Here is a 17,209-nt window from a genome sequence, read left to right as displayed (position 1 = left end):
GTGTTCAAATTAGGAACTGCATACCAGAAAACATGTAGGTCGTACCGCTCGTCACTTTCCGTGGACACTCGGACTGACGGTGGGACATTTCGACTGACGTTTGTCGGGCATTTCAGGTCCAGAAGCTACAAATCCAGACCAAGTCTTTTTGACTCACCTTATTTTGCGTTAATTGCACCATGGGTGTGGTATTAGGGTGGGTCTGTCTGTCTGTCCGTCCGTCCTTCCGGCCTAGGCCGACAGAATGATAAACCTCTCGCTTGTATTTCTTAAACAAACTCGCTGGCTCGATCGCACACGAACTCTGTGAGTGCAGACGGGCTGGGTCACTCAGCTGTCTCTTCCAGCCTGCATTACGCTTTTTTTGTATTCACTTAAAGAGGCCTAACTTCCATTTTACGTAGCTGTTGGTGGTCACATAACCCTTAAGAGCACTTAGGACGAGGAACTGAACGTGGTTAGAAAGAGCAGAATGTTTCTGACATGTTTATTTTATCTGACACTGTTTAGGCTAGTGCGGCGGACCGAATGTTTCAGTGGCATTTTTGGGTGGTCAACCGTTATGAGGTATGCTGGGGTCCTGAATTTATCCTTGCTGAAATAACATTAAAATGTTGTCACACATACCAGCAAAACACACACCTGTGATCTACGACGACACCTACAATGTTATTTGACTAGATTAGATAGAATGTGCAGATACTAGCATTGTTTAAAAAAATCTTAGTAAAACAGAATTGGTATATTTGAACTGATGTCTGTCCTGCAAGGTTACGCACTTGTAATAATTAGCTCTGTGTGGCTTAACACTGTGGTGCTTGTTGGCTCTCGATGAATTATAATAATAAATCTCAAAACGGACATTAGGTCTGTTCAGTAAGGACTGCCATCCTGTGGGTTTTCTGCCATGCAAAGTGACAGAAATACTTACCAAGCTGCTGACTAACGATGGACACGGAAATCACTGCATCACAAAAATGGAACTTAAGACTGAACATTTCAATATTATAGGGTAGCACACCCGCATATCATCTGCTGTAGGCTTGATTTCAATACTGGTACAGACCAAATCAGCCCCGAACCCCCAACTCCCCCAGCAGACCCCCAAAATACACTCGGACCTCTGTCCCCACCATCCATACCCAAGCCTACGCCAACGGCTTAACCGAATTGTGGATTTGGAGAATCATTACACCGCTAGCTAGCATGAGTGACACTGTCGAGCCGGGTTAGCAGGTAGGGACTCGTAAACAGGAATAAAACACCAGGATTGCATGAATTAGAGAAAACATTTTATTAATCTGTAATAATTCATCATTCTATGTTAGAGAAGTTTGGTAGCAGAGTGAGGTCGCGCGAGGTCAAAAGTAACCTCTGAATGGGAACACAGAATGATTTTCTTGGGTTTCTAGTTTAGCGTTATCCAGTTCTTGTTTGTGCAAAACAACTGACAACCGTTAATTATATGAGAGACATTCAGTTCAATCACGTTATGGAGAAGTTTAAGAAATCCGAGGCTATGAAGATTTTGTTGCACCACTGAAACGTACGTGTTTGCCATTAAGGCCAAAGAACTCCACCGTCCAGTCACCAGAGCACAGGAGACTGCAGAGGTCAGCACACAGCCTGAAAGGCTGGTTCACCAGCAGGGGGCGTGTCCCCGCCTGTGAGACAGAGGGATAGGCAGGGAAACTGACTGGAGCAAAATAAGGACGCCAGAGATGGATCTGAGCCTCTTACAGTGTCATTATACTTCCTGCTCTTTGCAGGATGGAAGGGATCACGCCTGGCGAGCAACAGGACTGGCCCAGTGACCCGTGACCCATCACACGCACACGCACGCACTCAGACTGCCATCAGCCTAGCCAATCCAGGTCATCGTCGTCGTCGTCGTCATCACCGAATAGGGGGGCCGGAGGCGGGCGGCCTTTCAGGCTCTGTGAATGGATGATAAATAAGTCAATCAGTCAACACTGACCAATCACTGGGAGCCAAAGCAAAAAGGCGGGCTTACGAAGCCACAATCTGATCACATAGTGTCAGCGCGGGGGGGCACGAAGGTCAAATCTGAGAGTCTAGGGGGGGTGGGATGAGATCCTTCCTCACCAGCTCATCATCCTCCTCCTCTGTGGGTGGTGGGGGGGGCTTGGTTGGGGCTGTTTTCTGGAAAAATGGTCCTGCACCATTTTCCTCCTCTACTTTCTCAGGCAAACTGAGTGAACAGGACACCAGGGTAGAGGGTGGGAGTACAAGGCAGAGACAAAAGGGCAGATGGGGGGGGGGGTAAGCACAGAGAAGGGAGGGTCAGTGGGCGGGCACTGTCAGACCCGTTAAATGCACATAGAGTGGGCTGCATCTGGACTCAGCGGCTCACCTGGCAGAATCGCCCATTTCACCCTGCAGAGGGTCGGGTGGTGGTCGTGTGGGGGGTCCGGTAGGGGCTGACTCTGTTACCTGGGGCTCCCCTTGAGGACCCCCACCATCCACACCTAGATCCACAACCTCAGCCTGGGCCTCCGCTTCCAGATTTGAGCTCAGAGGACGAACATGGTTTGCTGCTCCGGCCTCAGGGTGGTTGTCCACTGTAGATTGAGCAAATGCCATTTCTGCAGGTCTCACATCCAGGGCCAGCTCCCTCTTGGGGTCCCCCTTCATTTCCTGTTTCTTGGAAGTAGTCACTTCTTGCTGACCCACTTCCTGCTTCTCTGCAGTGGTCACTTCCAGTTGACTTACTTCCTGCAGACCCACTTCCTGCTTTTCTGCAGTGGTCACTTCCTGTTGACTTACTTCCTGCTGACTCACTTCCTGCTTCTCTGCAGTGGTCACTTCCTGTTGACTTACTTCCTGCTGACCCAATTCCTGGTTCTCTGCAGTGGTCACTTCCTGTTGACCTACTTCCTGCTGACCCACTCTCTCCCTGGTCTGGTGGCCCACATGAGTCTGCACACTGTTCTCTCGTAGTGCTGGCTTCTCCTCCTCTACTTCCTCCTCCTTTCCATTTGGTTGTACTTCCTGTGACTGCTTCTCCTCCCCTGGTCCTGCCTCCTCTTCCTCATCTTCCTCCTCCTCGTCATTTTCGCTCTTCTGAGATGCCTCAGTCAGCAGCTGCAGGGTTACCCTCTGGAAGCAGTGGCAGAGAAAATAAATGACTACAGGACGAATAAATAAGCAAAATAAACATTAAGGGGTCAACCATCATTGCTATGTCTTCGTCACGCACCTTTATGGTGCTTACGATGACCCCCAGAACGGCGCTGCCCGTGTAGCTCTCCTGCAGGTCAAACTCCCCCCGGAGCGAGTGGAACACACCGTTCATCACACGCTTCACCTGCGGGGGAAGATCCAGAATGGCATAAGGGCTGGTGCCCGGCATGCTAGCAGTCAATCCTCCTGAGGGCTTCCTGTAACAGCCCTGAAGTCAGGGCACTCAGAGCTGCTGGCTTTAAATTTTTTTCCATGGATTCGAACCAACAACCTTCTGGATGTGGGTAAAGATTCCTAACCCAATGAGCTACACACCATCCTGTCCTTAAAGCCTAACCAAACCTTGCCTTTACCCTTTCCTTTAGGTTGCAAGGGATGAAAGCTGACCTCCGAGGAAGGCAGGGGGTTAGATGACACACCATAAGGTAACACGAGGCCATACCGGATCCTGGGGTGAGGTAACACACCATACAGTAACGCAAGGCTGTAACATATCCTGGCCGACAGAGGCAGTCTAATAAAGGCGTTGTATTCCTCCCCTAATTACGTTATACTGTTACTTTTTACCACACAGCGTGATTCAGGTGGAAAGAACCAGACATGGTGGCGTTACGGTCATATAAACCTGTGGCAGTAGGGGGAGTGTTGGTTAGGAACACAGCCTCATAACCTTAAAGTCACGAGAAGAGGCCCTGCAGCTGTACCTTGATTCTGAACACAGAGAGGGGAACCACAGGCGGCTCCCGCTTACCTCCGCCGCGGTGTCTGCCTGGCTCTGCTCGGCCAGCCTCCTCTCCAGGTCTGCTATGTGTGACTCCAGCTGCCGCTTCACGGCCCCCGCTTGCTCCTGCAGGTCCGAGTTCTGGGGGGGAGAACTGGCACTCAGAGCTGGAGCTCACTGTCCTCCACCACACCAGGAGGTGGGCTGGTCCTGGACCCCAGGTCTCTACCCCACCCATGCCCCGCATCGCCTCCCTGTACCTTCTGTCTCAGTGCCTGCAGCTCCTCCCCTTGCTCCTGCTGCTGGAGCAGCCGCTGCTCCTCCGACTCGCGGGACAGCTTCAGCGCAGAGAACTGGGGGGAGGGCAGAAAATAGCCTTCACTGAGCTGCACTGGACTGAACCGTCCTAAAGGTGGCGTTCTAGTTAAGAAGCGGACTAGTCAACACAAGGCGTAACACCTGCAGTTCAGACTAGGTTGTCCACCTGAAGCTAAGCAGGTGTGGACCTGGCCAGTACTTGGATGGGAGACCAACTAGGAAAGCTGGGCTGCTGCAGGAAGAGGTGCTGGTGAGGCCAGCAGGTTAGATAATCCTGTGATTTGTGTGGATCCCAATGTCCCAGTGCATTGATGGGGACACTGTGCTGTAAAGATGGCGCCGTCTTTAGGATGAAACGTAAAACTGAGGTTCTGACTCTCCGAGGTCATAAAAGGTCCCTAGGCATCTTTCCAAAGAGTAGGAGGGGTTACCCTGATGTCCTGCCCACTGTGGCCCTATCAGATCTGCCCCCTTTATCATCCCCCATATCTAACTGGTGAATCCTCTCCTGCCCCTTCACCACCTTAGCTGCTGTGTGGTGAGCAGACTGGCTGCCATCACATCATCCAGTGGGGGCTGCACAGTGATGGTGGTTGAAGTGGCTCCCCGTCGCTTCTGTAAAAGCTCTGAGCGTCATGAAAAGTGCTATATAAATGTAACATCATTCATAAATGTAACATTCATAAATTAATCCCTGGTGTAGGTCTGCTGGTGGAACTTTCAGCAGCTGACATATTAAACTTATACTTGGTTATGCCACTTCTTAAAGGAGTGTTAAAAAGTAAATTATGCTTTTTTTTGTGCTTTAAGCAGCAGCCCTTTATCAGTCAAGTTCAGTGGCCACACCTCCTCACCTTCTCCTGCAGCTGAGCCAGCTTCTCCTCCAGCGCCTCCTTCTGCTCCTGTAGCTCCGCCCGTTCACGCCCGTGCCGCTCCCGGGCCGACGCCAGCTCCCGCTCGCAGCGCGCCTCCCACTCCACCTGCAGCTCTGCCTGCAGCTGCGCCAGCTGGGCACCAGGAGGTAGCGTGCAGATGGAGGTGGAAAGAGGAGCGTGAGCAGGCAGGCAGCCGTGGAGTCCCAGAGACGCACAGTTACATCCAGGATGTGTAACGCCGCCCCCAGGGGTGTGACCCACCTGCTCCGCAGCCGCCTGGTCGGTGCTGCTCCTGGCCCTCCGCAGCTGGGCCTTCAGGTTTTCCACCTCCTGCTGGCTGCTCCTCCGCGCCTCCTCTAGCTCCGTATCGCAGCGTTGACGCTCCGCCTGCCACTTCCTCTTCCTGTCGGCCAGCGCCTGCACGCGGTGAGCCATGACAGTGGCAGACTCTCACAAGTGTACCTTGTTTTGTACCTTGTTTTGTACCTTGTTTTGTTTGCCTCATCAGACTATAATTGCATACAATTTCATGAATTAATTTGTTTTTGTAAAGGGGTCATATTGCTATACTTTATAAATTAATCCCAGTTTTGACAATATTTGTTAACCATGTTTGCTCTCATATTAAGCATGTGATACATTATAAAGTTACTTATTTTTTTCTCTCTTGAACCATGTGCTCTTAATTAGTATCTTTAGATAAAAATGTAAGAGGATGTAAGACAGACACTCATGCCTAAAAGAAAGGATTTATGGTTGTCTTGTGTTGCCTTACAATCATCTGCTCATACACTTGACAAGTAATATGACCCATATAAACACACACTCACATACACACACTCTAATACACACTCTAATACACACACAAACACACACACACACACACACACACTGCCACACAAATACACTCACACTCACATACACACACTCTAATACACACACACACACACACACACACACACACACACTGCCACACAAATACACTCACACTCACATACACACACTCTAATACACACACACACACACACACACACACACACACACTGCCACACAAATACACTCACACTCACATACACACACTCTAATACACACACAAACACACATACACACACACACTCACACACAGGCACTGTTTGTTATTTATTTCTCTCCCTCTTGTTCCCATGTCGTCTGCTTGTTTGACGTCTTCTTGTGGTTATACCGTTTGATTTTTGATGTTTTAGATATTTACGCCTTACTATAAAAAGCACAGGCCGCCATTCTCCACTCACGCGCTCCAGACTCTCCTTCTCCACCCTCAGGTCCTGCAGCTCCTCCTCCACACTGCCCAGCTTCAGCTCCACCTCCCGCCGTTTCTGCTTCTCGCCGCGGTACTGCGCCTGCGCTCGCTCCGCCTGCTCCTTCAACTCTGCCCGAGGACATGAGGGAACCCCCCCAATTCTCTCAGTCTTCTCATCCCCCACTACTTAGCACAGAAAAATCAGCTGATCCCACTATCCCCCCCCCCCCCCTCACCTTCCACCTGGCTCTCGAGCGCTGCCAGCCGGGTGCAGTGCCTCTCTCCATCCTGCAGGGCGGCACTCAGCTTGGCTTGCAGCTCAGTGGCTTTCTGTTGCTGTGAACTGGCCTCCAGCTGCAACTGGGACACGCGTGCTGCTGACGACGCCAGGTCCTCCGTCAGACGCACCTGCACAGGGAGGAGGAGGAGGAGGAAGATCCAGATTAGGGCTCTGGGAAACCGGGAGATTACAGAAAGAGCAGGGCAGAATGATGCAGGGGTGACAAACGTGTAGCAGGGGCAAAAAAAACAATTTAAAAAATAGCATGATCCTGTGGGAAGAACAGAGTGATGGATGATGGGTTAAAGAAGATAAAGGAAACGTGAGAAGCAGAAAGAGACAGTGAGGAAGAGGAGTGAAGAAGCAGAGCAGCTCACCTGCCCCCATCCCAGGTCCTGTGGCAGTGCATGCTGGAAAGACACATCAGTCACTAACAGAGGCCCTCAGAGTCAGAGCAGGAGAATCAGCCAGGAAACACAGACGCGTTAGTGGGAGATACAGTTATATATACATGATGATCAGAGGAAGAGGCAGGGAAGACAGAAAAGGACAGAATAAATACACATATGCTTTGGGATGGAACACCTATGCAGGGCTTTCACCATGTTTGAGGAACCACTGACTTATGTAGGCGCGGAAGTTTCCTGGATTCTCCCTGCAATTTGCTGGTGACAATGAAACCGGATGAGACTGGATTTGTGTTTTAACCCGTCACATTCAGTGAAGTTCAGGTTAACGTGGTAACATGGGCGCGGTACAGCCCTGCGGCATGTGCCGGCCAGCAGGAATCATCCTATTCCTCTCACTGGAGCAATCTGTCACGGTGGGAACACGGCGGGAACACGGCGGGAAGGCGGCGGGAACACGACGGGAACACTGTGGGAACACGATGGGAAGACGGCGGGAAGGCGACAGGAACGTGACGGGAAGATGACGGGAACAGGGCGGGAACACGACGGGAAGACGGCGGGAATACGATGGGAACACGATGGGAACACGACGGGAACAGGGCGGGAACATGACGTGAACACGATGGGAACACGACGTGAACAGGGCGGGAACACGACAGGAACAGGGCGGGAACACAGTGGGAACATGACGGGAAGACGACAGGAACGCGGCGGGAAGATGATGGGAAGACCACTGGACGTGTTGATGTGGCGCTGCTTTATTACAGCTTTACAGTGCTTGGCAAAGTCCGTGTCCTTCCTGAAACGGAAGTCTGGCTAACAGCTCTGGGCAGCTTTTAGACAGGATAGAATCAGGGACTGACTTTACTGCCACACACACACAGAAAGAAAGACACACACACACACACACACACACACACAGAAAGACACACATACACACCACACATTTACGGAACCAAGAAAAAAGCAAATATCCACAAAGTGCACATTTCCCATTACTTATATACCCAAAAAAATGGTATTAGGTCAGTATTTTTATGACACATTATAGGATTAAAAAATGCCACACAGCACATACTGGCCAGTGAACAGTTTAAAATTCACATAAGCTGTGACATGAACACTCATAACCAGAGAAGTGCAATGATGCTGTCCCACATAATCCTCAACATCACCTGCCTAATCAAAAGCATGATTTAAAACTCAAAGGCCTTCAGTGAAGGAATGCGTAAAATGACATTCCATCTCATATCACATGACCCAGTACTGTCCAATGGCAGACTGACATCAGAAATAATTAGCATGAGTGCCCGTGTACCCGAGTTCCCATGGCCATGTACCCGAGTTCCCGTGGCCGTGTATCCCAGTTCCCGTGTACCCGAGTGCCTATGGCCATGTACCTGAGTGGCCGTGTACCCGAGTGCCTATGGCTATGTACCTGAGTGGCCGTGTACCCGAGTTCCCGTGTATCCGAGTGCCTATGGCTATGTACCTGAGTGGCCGTGTACCCGAGTGCCCATGTGCTTGTGTGCGTGTTTGCAAGCGACATCTGGTCACTTGATGGTACCTTGTCCAGCTCAGCCTGGAGCATGCGGGCTTGGCTTTGCTCGCTGCTAGACTTCATCGAGTCGTTCCTCTGCTCCATCAGCAGGTTGCTCTGCTCCATGTACCTGCAGGGGATGGAAGAGGAGAGAGAGAAAGACAGAGAAAAAGAGGATGGAACACAAAGGCTTGTACACACCGCCATCTTAACTGGCCTTCAATTAAGTCAGTGTTCAAGGAATCTTCTAGTATAAAACTCCTGGAACTTGGTCATTTGTGAAACTTTAAGGGACCAACTCAAAATTGACACCCAAATATCTAGTGACACAGGGAGCAGTTGGCGGGGGGCAAGGGGAGGGTCCCCTCACCTCTGGTTTTGGTTAATGAGCTCCCCAATCTTCCGGTTCTGCTCCTCGATCTTGGAGCTCTTCTCGAACACCTCCTTCTTCAGACACTCGTTTTCCTGGATGATCCGCTGTATGTTGTGCATGATCATGGCCGTCTCCATGGAGACGTTGGACAGGCCAAGGGAAACCCCTCCCTGCTTCTGAAGGTTGTCCACCTTTCAGAGGGAGAAGGAGAGCGTCTGTCACCGGAGGAGCCCCGAGCGAGGGAGGAGGAGGAGGAAGGAAAACCTACAGAGGCTGACCTTGGAGGCCAGCTGGTCCACTTTGTCGGCTACTTTGCCGACGGCCAGGCGGATTTCAGTGTTGTGCTGCCGAGCCTCAGTCATCAAGAAGGAAGTGATGTCGCTGGGGCCTGACGGGGGAATTGGATCAGGACAGCGTGCTCATCGCGGGACGACCACAGGCCGCCTCGCCCCATTAGCGGCAGTCGCTTACCCTGGTACGGCATGGTCTGCGTGGTGTACATCTGGCTCACTGGCTGCAGCTGGGATGTGGCTGCAGTTGACTGGCTGTATGAGTACGGCTGTGGGACCGGAACACGACAAATCCCAGTCTTCATGTGTCATCAGCACAATATACAAGTACCTTTACTCAAAACTACTTAGAATTTTACAGTCTGAAAGAGGAATGAAAGAGGAATGGCCTTCACACTGGGGGAGGCTGCCGCCACTCACCTGGAAGGCGTGAACAGGACCCGCCGGCCCTAGGTGCTGATTGGCTGTCGTCATGGAAACCGGAAGCACAGAGGTAGATGGGGCGGGTACACCTGATGCGGGGGGAGGAGCAGAAACCGTGAGCAGAGGAGGAAGGCAGAGAGGAGCTCAGAGCTGCTCATTTAAAGCCTTAAAGCTACTGTGGGTGGGTCTTCAAGAGCTTACAGGCCAGTACAACGATCACTCACCTTGAGCTGAGACTGGGGGCGTGGCCGACATCTGCACAGGCTGGGGGGAGGGGGCAGGGGGGTGCTCTCTACCTCGAGACCCGCTGTGGTCCTGGCACAGATATCAATGGCGGCGAAGTCACACAAAACAGATAAAGGAGTAATGGCGTCCACTGACGGAACGTTCCAGAAATGTGGCAGGGCCATGCCGCCTCACCTCCATCTCGGAGTCACTGGAGTCGGGCTGGGAGGGCAGGGTCCCCGTGAGGAAGGGGAGCATGGGCTGGCCCATCTTGGCCATGCGGGAGATCAGCTTGGCCTTGGTGGAGTCGGGATTCTATGAGGGTGGTGGGGGGGGGGGGGGGGGCATGATCATGTGACCAGAGGAGAAGGAGTTCAGAGGTATACCGTGACCAGAGAGGGACACACACAGTGATCATGTGACCAGAGAAAGAACTACACAAGCACCGGGGACAGACACAGACAGTGGAAGGCAGTAATAATCTTTTTTTTTTTTTTAAAAGTCAATAATATTACTAAAACTGTTTTAATTACTCACTCCCAGCTGTTCATTCAGGGAACTGGACTTCGCCCGTAAGGGAACGTCTCTGAAAGATAATTATCAAACCTGAAATCCCGGATTGCAGGCTTTAGCACTCATGCTGTCTATGGGCCCCCGAAAATGGGGTGCGGCCCCCTCTAACAGCGATAGGGCCCCATACCCGGGTTTGGCTGCCACGGCGCCGGGGGGCTGTGCCGGGGCGTCCGGCCCGGTGCTGTCCACGCTGGGGGCGGGGGAGGGCGCAGCGGAGTCCCGCGAGCCAGTGCTGACTCGGTCCAGCCCGGAGTCCTTGGCGAACTTCACCTGACAGCAGAAAGGCCAGGAAATCAGCCGCCTGTTTGATTATGTACACGTTTGTAAATCCAGCAAGAACTTCACCCTGCTCCTTTCATATCAGCTTTATTAAATAATACACACCAGGTACCAATTAAAAATTACAAAGCAGACTTGAGGCCTTGAAGGCCTGTCTGACAAGCTGCCCTCAATGTCTCCATGCTGAGAAGCAGAATTTCCAGAAGATGTCAGAAGCCTGGCCGCCCTACCCTCCGTATCTCCGTCTCGAAGATGAGGGTGCTGTTGCCGGGAATGCGGTTGGGGATGCCCTGAGGGCCATACGCCTGTCCAGGGGGAACCACCAGGAGGCGACGTCCACCCTTTCGCATTCCCAGCATGCCTTCCTCCCAGCCCTGAAGAAAGTGAGAGGGGGAAGAATGAGCGAGAGCGGGGAGGAGGGGCAGCGAGAATGAGGAGAGGGAGCGAGAGGAGGGGCAGCGAGAATGAGGAGAGGGAGCGAGAGGAGGGGCAGCGAGAATGAGGAGAGGGAGCGAGAGGAGGGGCAGCGAGAATGAGGAGAGGGAGCGAGAGGAGGGGCAGCGAGAATGAGGAGAGGGAGCGAGAGGAGGGGCAGCGAGAATGAGGAGAGGGAGCGAGAGGAGGGGCAGCGAGAATGAGGAGAGGGAGCGAGAGGAGGGGCAGCGAGAATGAGGAGAGGGAGCGAGAGGAGGGGCAGCGAGAATGAGGAGAGGGAGCGAGAGGAGGGGCAGCGAGAATGAGGAGAGGGAGCGAGAGGAGGGGCAGCGAGAATGAGGAGAGGGAGCGAGAGGAGGGGCAGCGAGAATGAGGAGAGGGAGCGAGAGGAGGGGCAGCGAGAATGAGGAGAGGGAGCGAGAGGAGGGGCAGCGAGAATGAGGAGAGGGAGCGAGAGGAGGGGCAGCGAGAATGAGGAGAGGGAGCGAGAGGAGGGGCAGCGAGAATGAGGAGAGGGAGCGAGAGGAGGGGCAGCGAGAATGAGGAGAGGGAGCGAGAGGAGGGGCAGCGAGAATGAGGAGAGGGAGCGAGAGGAGGGGCAGCGAGAATGAGGAGAGGGAGCGAGAGGAGGGGCAGCGAGAATGAGGAGAGGGAGCGAGAGGAGGGGCAGCGAGAATGAGGAGAGGGAGCGAGAGGAGGGGCAGCGAGAATGAGGAGAGGGAGCAGCGAGAATGAGGAGAGGGAGCGAGAGGAGGGAGGAGGGAGGAGGGGCAGCGAGAATGAGGAGAGGGAGCGAGAGGAGGGAGGAGGGGCAGCGAGAATGAGGAGAGGGAGCGAGAGGAGGGAGGAGGGGCAGCGAGAATGAGGAGAGGGAGCGAGAGGAGGGAGGAGGGGCAGCGAGAATGAGGAGAGGGAGCGAGAGGAGGGAGGAGGGAGGAGGGGCAGCGAGAATGAGGAGAGGGAGCGAGAGGAGGGAGGAGGGAGGAGGGGCAGTGGGAGTGGAGAGGAGGAGCAGGATTCGCCATGCCTGCTCTCTCGCTCTCTCACTCCCCCTCTCGCTCCCCCCACCCCACCCCAGCCACACACTCACCTTGATCACTTTACCAGCCCCCAGCTTCAGCCGCAGGAGTTTGTCCTTGTTCAGGTTCGAGTCGAACATCTAATGAAGGAAAAGTAACACACAGATCAGTCTGGGGAGCATATCTGCACTACACTTATACTACATTACAGTTATTTAGCAGACGCAGATACAGAAAGCAGGAAGCATCGACACACAGTCCAGACAGTCGCTGAGGGGCCCGACGGCGACATCACTCTGCTGACTCTGGGATTCAAACCAGTCACTTTCTGATCACAGTCACAGCATCCTAACCCACTGAGCGACACAGCGCCCCCTACAGAGAAGTCGTGACTAAACAAATAATGTCAGTATGATGTTTGTCTGCGGAGACGAATTCCAACATGAAAGTAGCTCCTGGTGTTTGGGGTAAGACAGAAGTGGGGGTGGACTGGGAAAAGGAATCACAAACACAGACACAAGAGACACAGAGGTACAGACACAGAGTCACAGACACAGAATCACAGTCACAGAGTTCCGAAAAATAAATGACACAGAACTGAAAGGCCAGCCCTTGTTTTTTGTGTTCTGTTGTGTGAGTGACCCCTGACGGGCGCTGAATGCGCACACCTGCACGGTGCAGCCAGGCCTCTCCCTACCTGTCCCACAGCATGGTTCTGCAGCAGCCACCCTGAGTATGCCACCTCCAGGGTATCCCCGACCTCCACCCTCTGCCCCTCGCCCAGCACCAGCTCCTGTGTGACCACCGAATCCAGAGAGGGGGCGCTGTTCGCCTTGGCCAGGCACACCTGCGTCGAACAAGAACGGAGCCATTTCAGTGCCACACAAACCTCACATCTCAAGACCGCCTGAGCCCTGGTGGTCATCCTCAGCCACCACGCCATCTAGTGGCACACTCACCTGCTTGCAGAAGCCCACAGCTTCCTTCTCTGACTCAAACATCAGGGACCAGTTCTGACGCTGGTCATCGTAGAAGGTGCCGTAATTGCTGGGCTGGACCTGCAGAGATGTGGGGGGGGGGGCAGGCCTGTCACTCACCACTGGGGATAACCCATACATCCTGCCCCCCCAGCGGTCACCCACTTACTGTGAACACAAAGCCCGCGTGGATCCGGGTGCTGGTCACCTGCTTCTGCTGACTGACATACAGCAGAATCTTGTACTGTGGACGGAGACAGACAGTCAGACTCAGCTGGAGGACGATATCTGCACTGGCCAAGGAGACCCCCCCACCATCACCGGCCAAGGAGACCCCCCACCATCACCGCCCAAGGAGACCCCCCACCATCACCACTAACTGCCCTGGTTTATAACAGACATTGTGACATTTATTCATGAGGGCAATAAGAGTCAATTTAATATACCTAGTTACACGTACTCCTTTATAACATTTTACACTTTCTTAAGACTTTTTAACAAAGTCTACACGTAAGCATCATTATTAAAATCCTTTTAAGTGGTAATTAGACCATTGCTATTCGACTATTACTAACAGGATTTAAATTCTGATTTACTGCTGTGTAACCGAAAGTAAAAATAAAACGGCAGCACAAATGTGTGAGCTGAGCAAACTCTCACGCATCGCATCGCATCACAGCCCAAACAAAATGAGCATTGACCCAAAGGTCAGGGGTCGGCTCCTCCCACCTCTCTGCTCGCATGGTGACCCAGGACCGCAGCTCCCAGTTTCCCCTGCTTCACGTACTGTCCATTCACACTGATAAGGCAGAAACACAGTCAGCCACCCCGTTGCCCATGTGACCTAAAGCTCTCTGGGACAGGGGGCTCAGTTTTAACACTGAAAACCAATCCTTTATGATATTTTGCACTTACTACTGAAATGCACTGACGGCCGTGGCAAAAAGGACGGCAGGCGCTCCAGGGGGCGCTGTAGACTTCCCCCCTGGGGGGCCTTCAAAACAAACAGAAAGCCATTTACTGAGACCACGGAAATATGGAACACTGTGATTGGTTAGACTTTGTACGTTTTTGAATACTATGACCAGGAGGTGGCGCCCTCTCCCTGCGGCCCGGCTTACCCGAGCCAGCAGAGCCCTTCTTGGGCTGTTTGGGAGCGGTGTACTGGAAGGACTCATTCCCCTGAGTCGTGGCCTGGTCCATTCCAAACAGAGAGGCCAGTTTCGCCCTGAAATGAGGCCCAGAGGGTGAGTGAGTTTGCGGTAAGTAAGGATCCACCAGAGGGAAAGAGACACTCGGCCATCATGGTTCCTGACAATGACACGGTGGCAGAGCACTTAACGCTAATTTCATTTAATGCGTGCTCTCTGTTTCGAACCTGAAAGCATTTATGTGCATCACAAGTTTTCCTCCAAATATCTGGTTCGAGAATAAAAATTTTAACCATTACCATTTTTTTTAAAACAAACGTAAAAACCATCACATCAACACTTGTTGATTTATACTCCTATATTCATATTTGCACTGAAACTACATCTACTTTCCCATTTTAAAATGCTCACAGCATACAGACCCATACAACCTCATTCTTGTAATTTCACTGCATATTTGACGTGACTGTTGTATTATATTTGAAGACTATAAATGACCATCCACCAGGTCAACTGTCTCTTCAATGCAAAAATGATGTTTCTGCTAAAATATTGTATTGTCGAATCTAAAAAACCATCAACGTGAATTGAAAAAAATGTTCCAGGTGCCGATCCATAGTAATGCTCTCGATTACATGATTAGATCAGAACAATACTGACCATTGAAACTTTAATTCCACCAGCAGCAAATCATGTTTCATCCGCAAAAAGTAAACCGGGATCATTACTTTCCGATTTAAGAGCACAGAAACAGTCAATGTCACAGTAAATGTACAGAATGTTTACAACTTGCCTTCAAAACAAGAAACTGCAAAGTTATACAGTCCAACTGAGACAGCTACCATCTCCTCAGGCAAGCTCAAGAAATCTGTGCCGCCCTACAAAGCTTCTGCAATCAACCATAAATGCCAATGATCAGCTTTTTCCTTAAAGGTCACACATTCTAACAGAGACGCCAGGCAGTTTTACATCCGTTTCCACAACCCGACGAGCACCTAGATCCACGGAATCCTGGAACGTCCCCACTGCAAACAGGGAGTTCACCACAGACCAAACTAATCACGGCTCTAAAATCCACCGAGGAAACAAAAACAGAAAAGCCAAACCCACTGACCCCTGGATCTCCCTCCAGAGGTACTCAGTGTCGCACGCCTCGGCCATCGCGGGAAGCCCGTGTGCCAGATTCCAGCCGTGCCGAAAAGACTGCAGCTAGCGGCTCGTGCCACCCCAGACACCTCGGTGTCCAGCGTGAGCCTTTCACCGCACGTCCCTCCGCCTAGCAACCAGCGATCACATCACCACAGCACATTCAGCAGGCATCCAAAAACGGTGGTGCTAGACAGCGGACATGGGGCAGCATCGCCAGGAGGCTGGGGGAGCCCAAGGCAGGGTACTCCTGCCGTCCTGTGCCACCACTTCTCTGGGAAAACCCCCAGCCCCTGAGCCCACACCCTGCTCCCATAACTGTAAACAAGTGAGACGAATTACGGAGCTAACATCCCCCCCACCCCCTTCGCACGCACTCCATCCCACAGCGCTGGGAACGCTGCCGCCCCCCTCAGTAAGCCGAGAGACAGCGCAGGGAAAATGCCAGGACAGCATTACAGTGTTCGAGACAAAACGTGCGGAAAGTGAAGCTACTCTGCAGGTTTATGCTAATCTATACAGCTTCCGGTTACTGCGCTGAAGCATTTCTTGACCCATGTTTTAAAAAAAAAACCGAAGGAGGACTCCCATCACATCAAATACGGAAAGCAAAATCCATAATGCACACCTCAGCTTCGGTTGGAATATATGGCAGTTATACAGGTATACTGAGAAATATTTCAATTTTACAGCATAACATATTTATGCTAATTTATTTTATGCTTTATCCTATTTAGAGGGGAAAAAATAGTTACAGTTATAAAACAGATGTTACACTTATGGGATATTAGATACGGATATAAAAAGAATTTGCAAATGGCATAGAAGCATGAGGGTGTGCTATACCATAAACGTTTTATGTTTTATTTCCAGCAAACCGAAAGTAAACCGTTTACCAGAAGCACAACAGGCGGCCCCTTTGCAAAAGTAATTTAAGGAAGATGGGACTTCCCCTCCGTGGAATAACGCGGCATTTCGAGCATGTCGAAATACACCCATAAAACTGAAATATTCGTAACCGGGTTACAAATTAAACCACTGCCTGAATTAGTCAATCAGACTGTATGTCACAGTCGGTATGGGTTAATGTTTAACGCCACATCCACTGTAGGGTAAAGAGTACATGCCACGGCATGTGAAACAATAATAATAATAATAATAATAATAATAATAATAATAATGATAATGATAATGATGATGATGATGACACTTCATTAGTCAAACTTCTCTTTTCGCCTGCCTCAACCTGCTCTCTATGACACACAGACACATATACAGCATAGTAACGCGTCAGGTAACCTAAACAAATCAGGATCGCTGTACTGGTGATATTGGAGATAAACTCACCCTCCCGTAGGCGAGAGGAAATCTCCGTCTTCATCATCCGTCGCGAACATCACCCCTCCCAGCCGAAATCTACCGCAAGCAAACGAAAAAAGGCTACTACAGTATGTTTTCAAGCGTGGCAATTGGCGAGCATGAATTTACAGCGTCGCCAAAGCATCCCTTCACATCAAATAGATAAAAATAGGGAGGCAAAGTTCCTCGCGATCGCAGACAGCCGCACAGCTCGCATCCCTCTTCCGGTGTCCGCGGTGGTAGTCACATGACCCATCAGCTGATGCCGTAAAGCATGAGGCGGAGGAGAGTGGAGAGCCACCGAGATTACGTCGCTCCACAGGAAACACGTA

General features: G+C 51.6%; 1 protein-coding gene across 3 annotated transcripts; it reads right to left on the bottom strand.

Moving 5' to 3' along the window:
- Nucleotides 1-1,279: 1,279 nt before the first annotated feature.
- Nucleotides 1,280-17,137, bottom strand: LOC125713139 (FK506-binding protein 15-like). Of its 3 annotated transcripts, XM_048984054.1 has the most exons (29): nt 16,866-17,136; nt 14,343-14,449; nt 14,137-14,215; nt 13,951-14,020; nt 13,391-13,465; nt 13,204-13,302; nt 12,942-13,091; nt 12,316-12,384; nt 11,021-11,164; nt 10,639-10,781; nt 10,476-10,524; nt 10,134-10,253; nt 9,938-10,028; nt 9,711-9,802; nt 9,472-9,559; nt 9,279-9,388; nt 8,998-9,191; nt 8,655-8,757; nt 7,055-7,087; nt 6,634-6,805; nt 6,390-6,526; nt 5,380-5,535; nt 5,098-5,250; nt 4,186-4,278; nt 3,956-4,066; nt 3,221-3,328; nt 2,375-3,120; nt 2,107-2,212; nt 1,280-1,937 (listed from the first exon to the last, which is right to left on the bottom strand). In XM_048984054.1, the coding sequence occupies exons 1-29, from the start codon at nt 16,913-16,915 to the stop codon at nt 1,857-1,859; spliced, it is 3,729 nt and encodes a 1,242-aa protein (XP_048840011.1). In that variant the 5' UTR covers nt 16,916-17,136; the 3' UTR covers nt 1,280-1,856. The 3 variants fall into 3 exon arrangements, with proteins under 3 accessions (XP_048840011.1, XP_048840020.1, XP_048840031.1); XM_048984063.1 differs by lacking the exon at nt 7,055-7,087 and having other exon boundaries at nt 16,866-17,135; XM_048984074.1 differs by lacking the exons at nt 1,280-1,937; nt 2,107-2,212 and having other exon boundaries at nt 2,979-3,149; nt 16,866-17,137.
- Between the last annotated feature and the right edge of the window lie 72 nt (nt 17,138-17,209).

This window comes from Brienomyrus brachyistius, chromosome 2, assembly GCF_023856365.1.
Source record: "Brienomyrus brachyistius isolate T26 chromosome 2, BBRACH_0.4, whole genome shotgun sequence".
In the NCBI taxonomy this organism is placed as follows: Eukaryota; Metazoa; Chordata; class Actinopteri; order Osteoglossiformes; family Mormyridae; genus Brienomyrus; species Brienomyrus brachyistius.
This window is presented reverse-complemented; position numbering and strand designations above follow the sequence as displayed.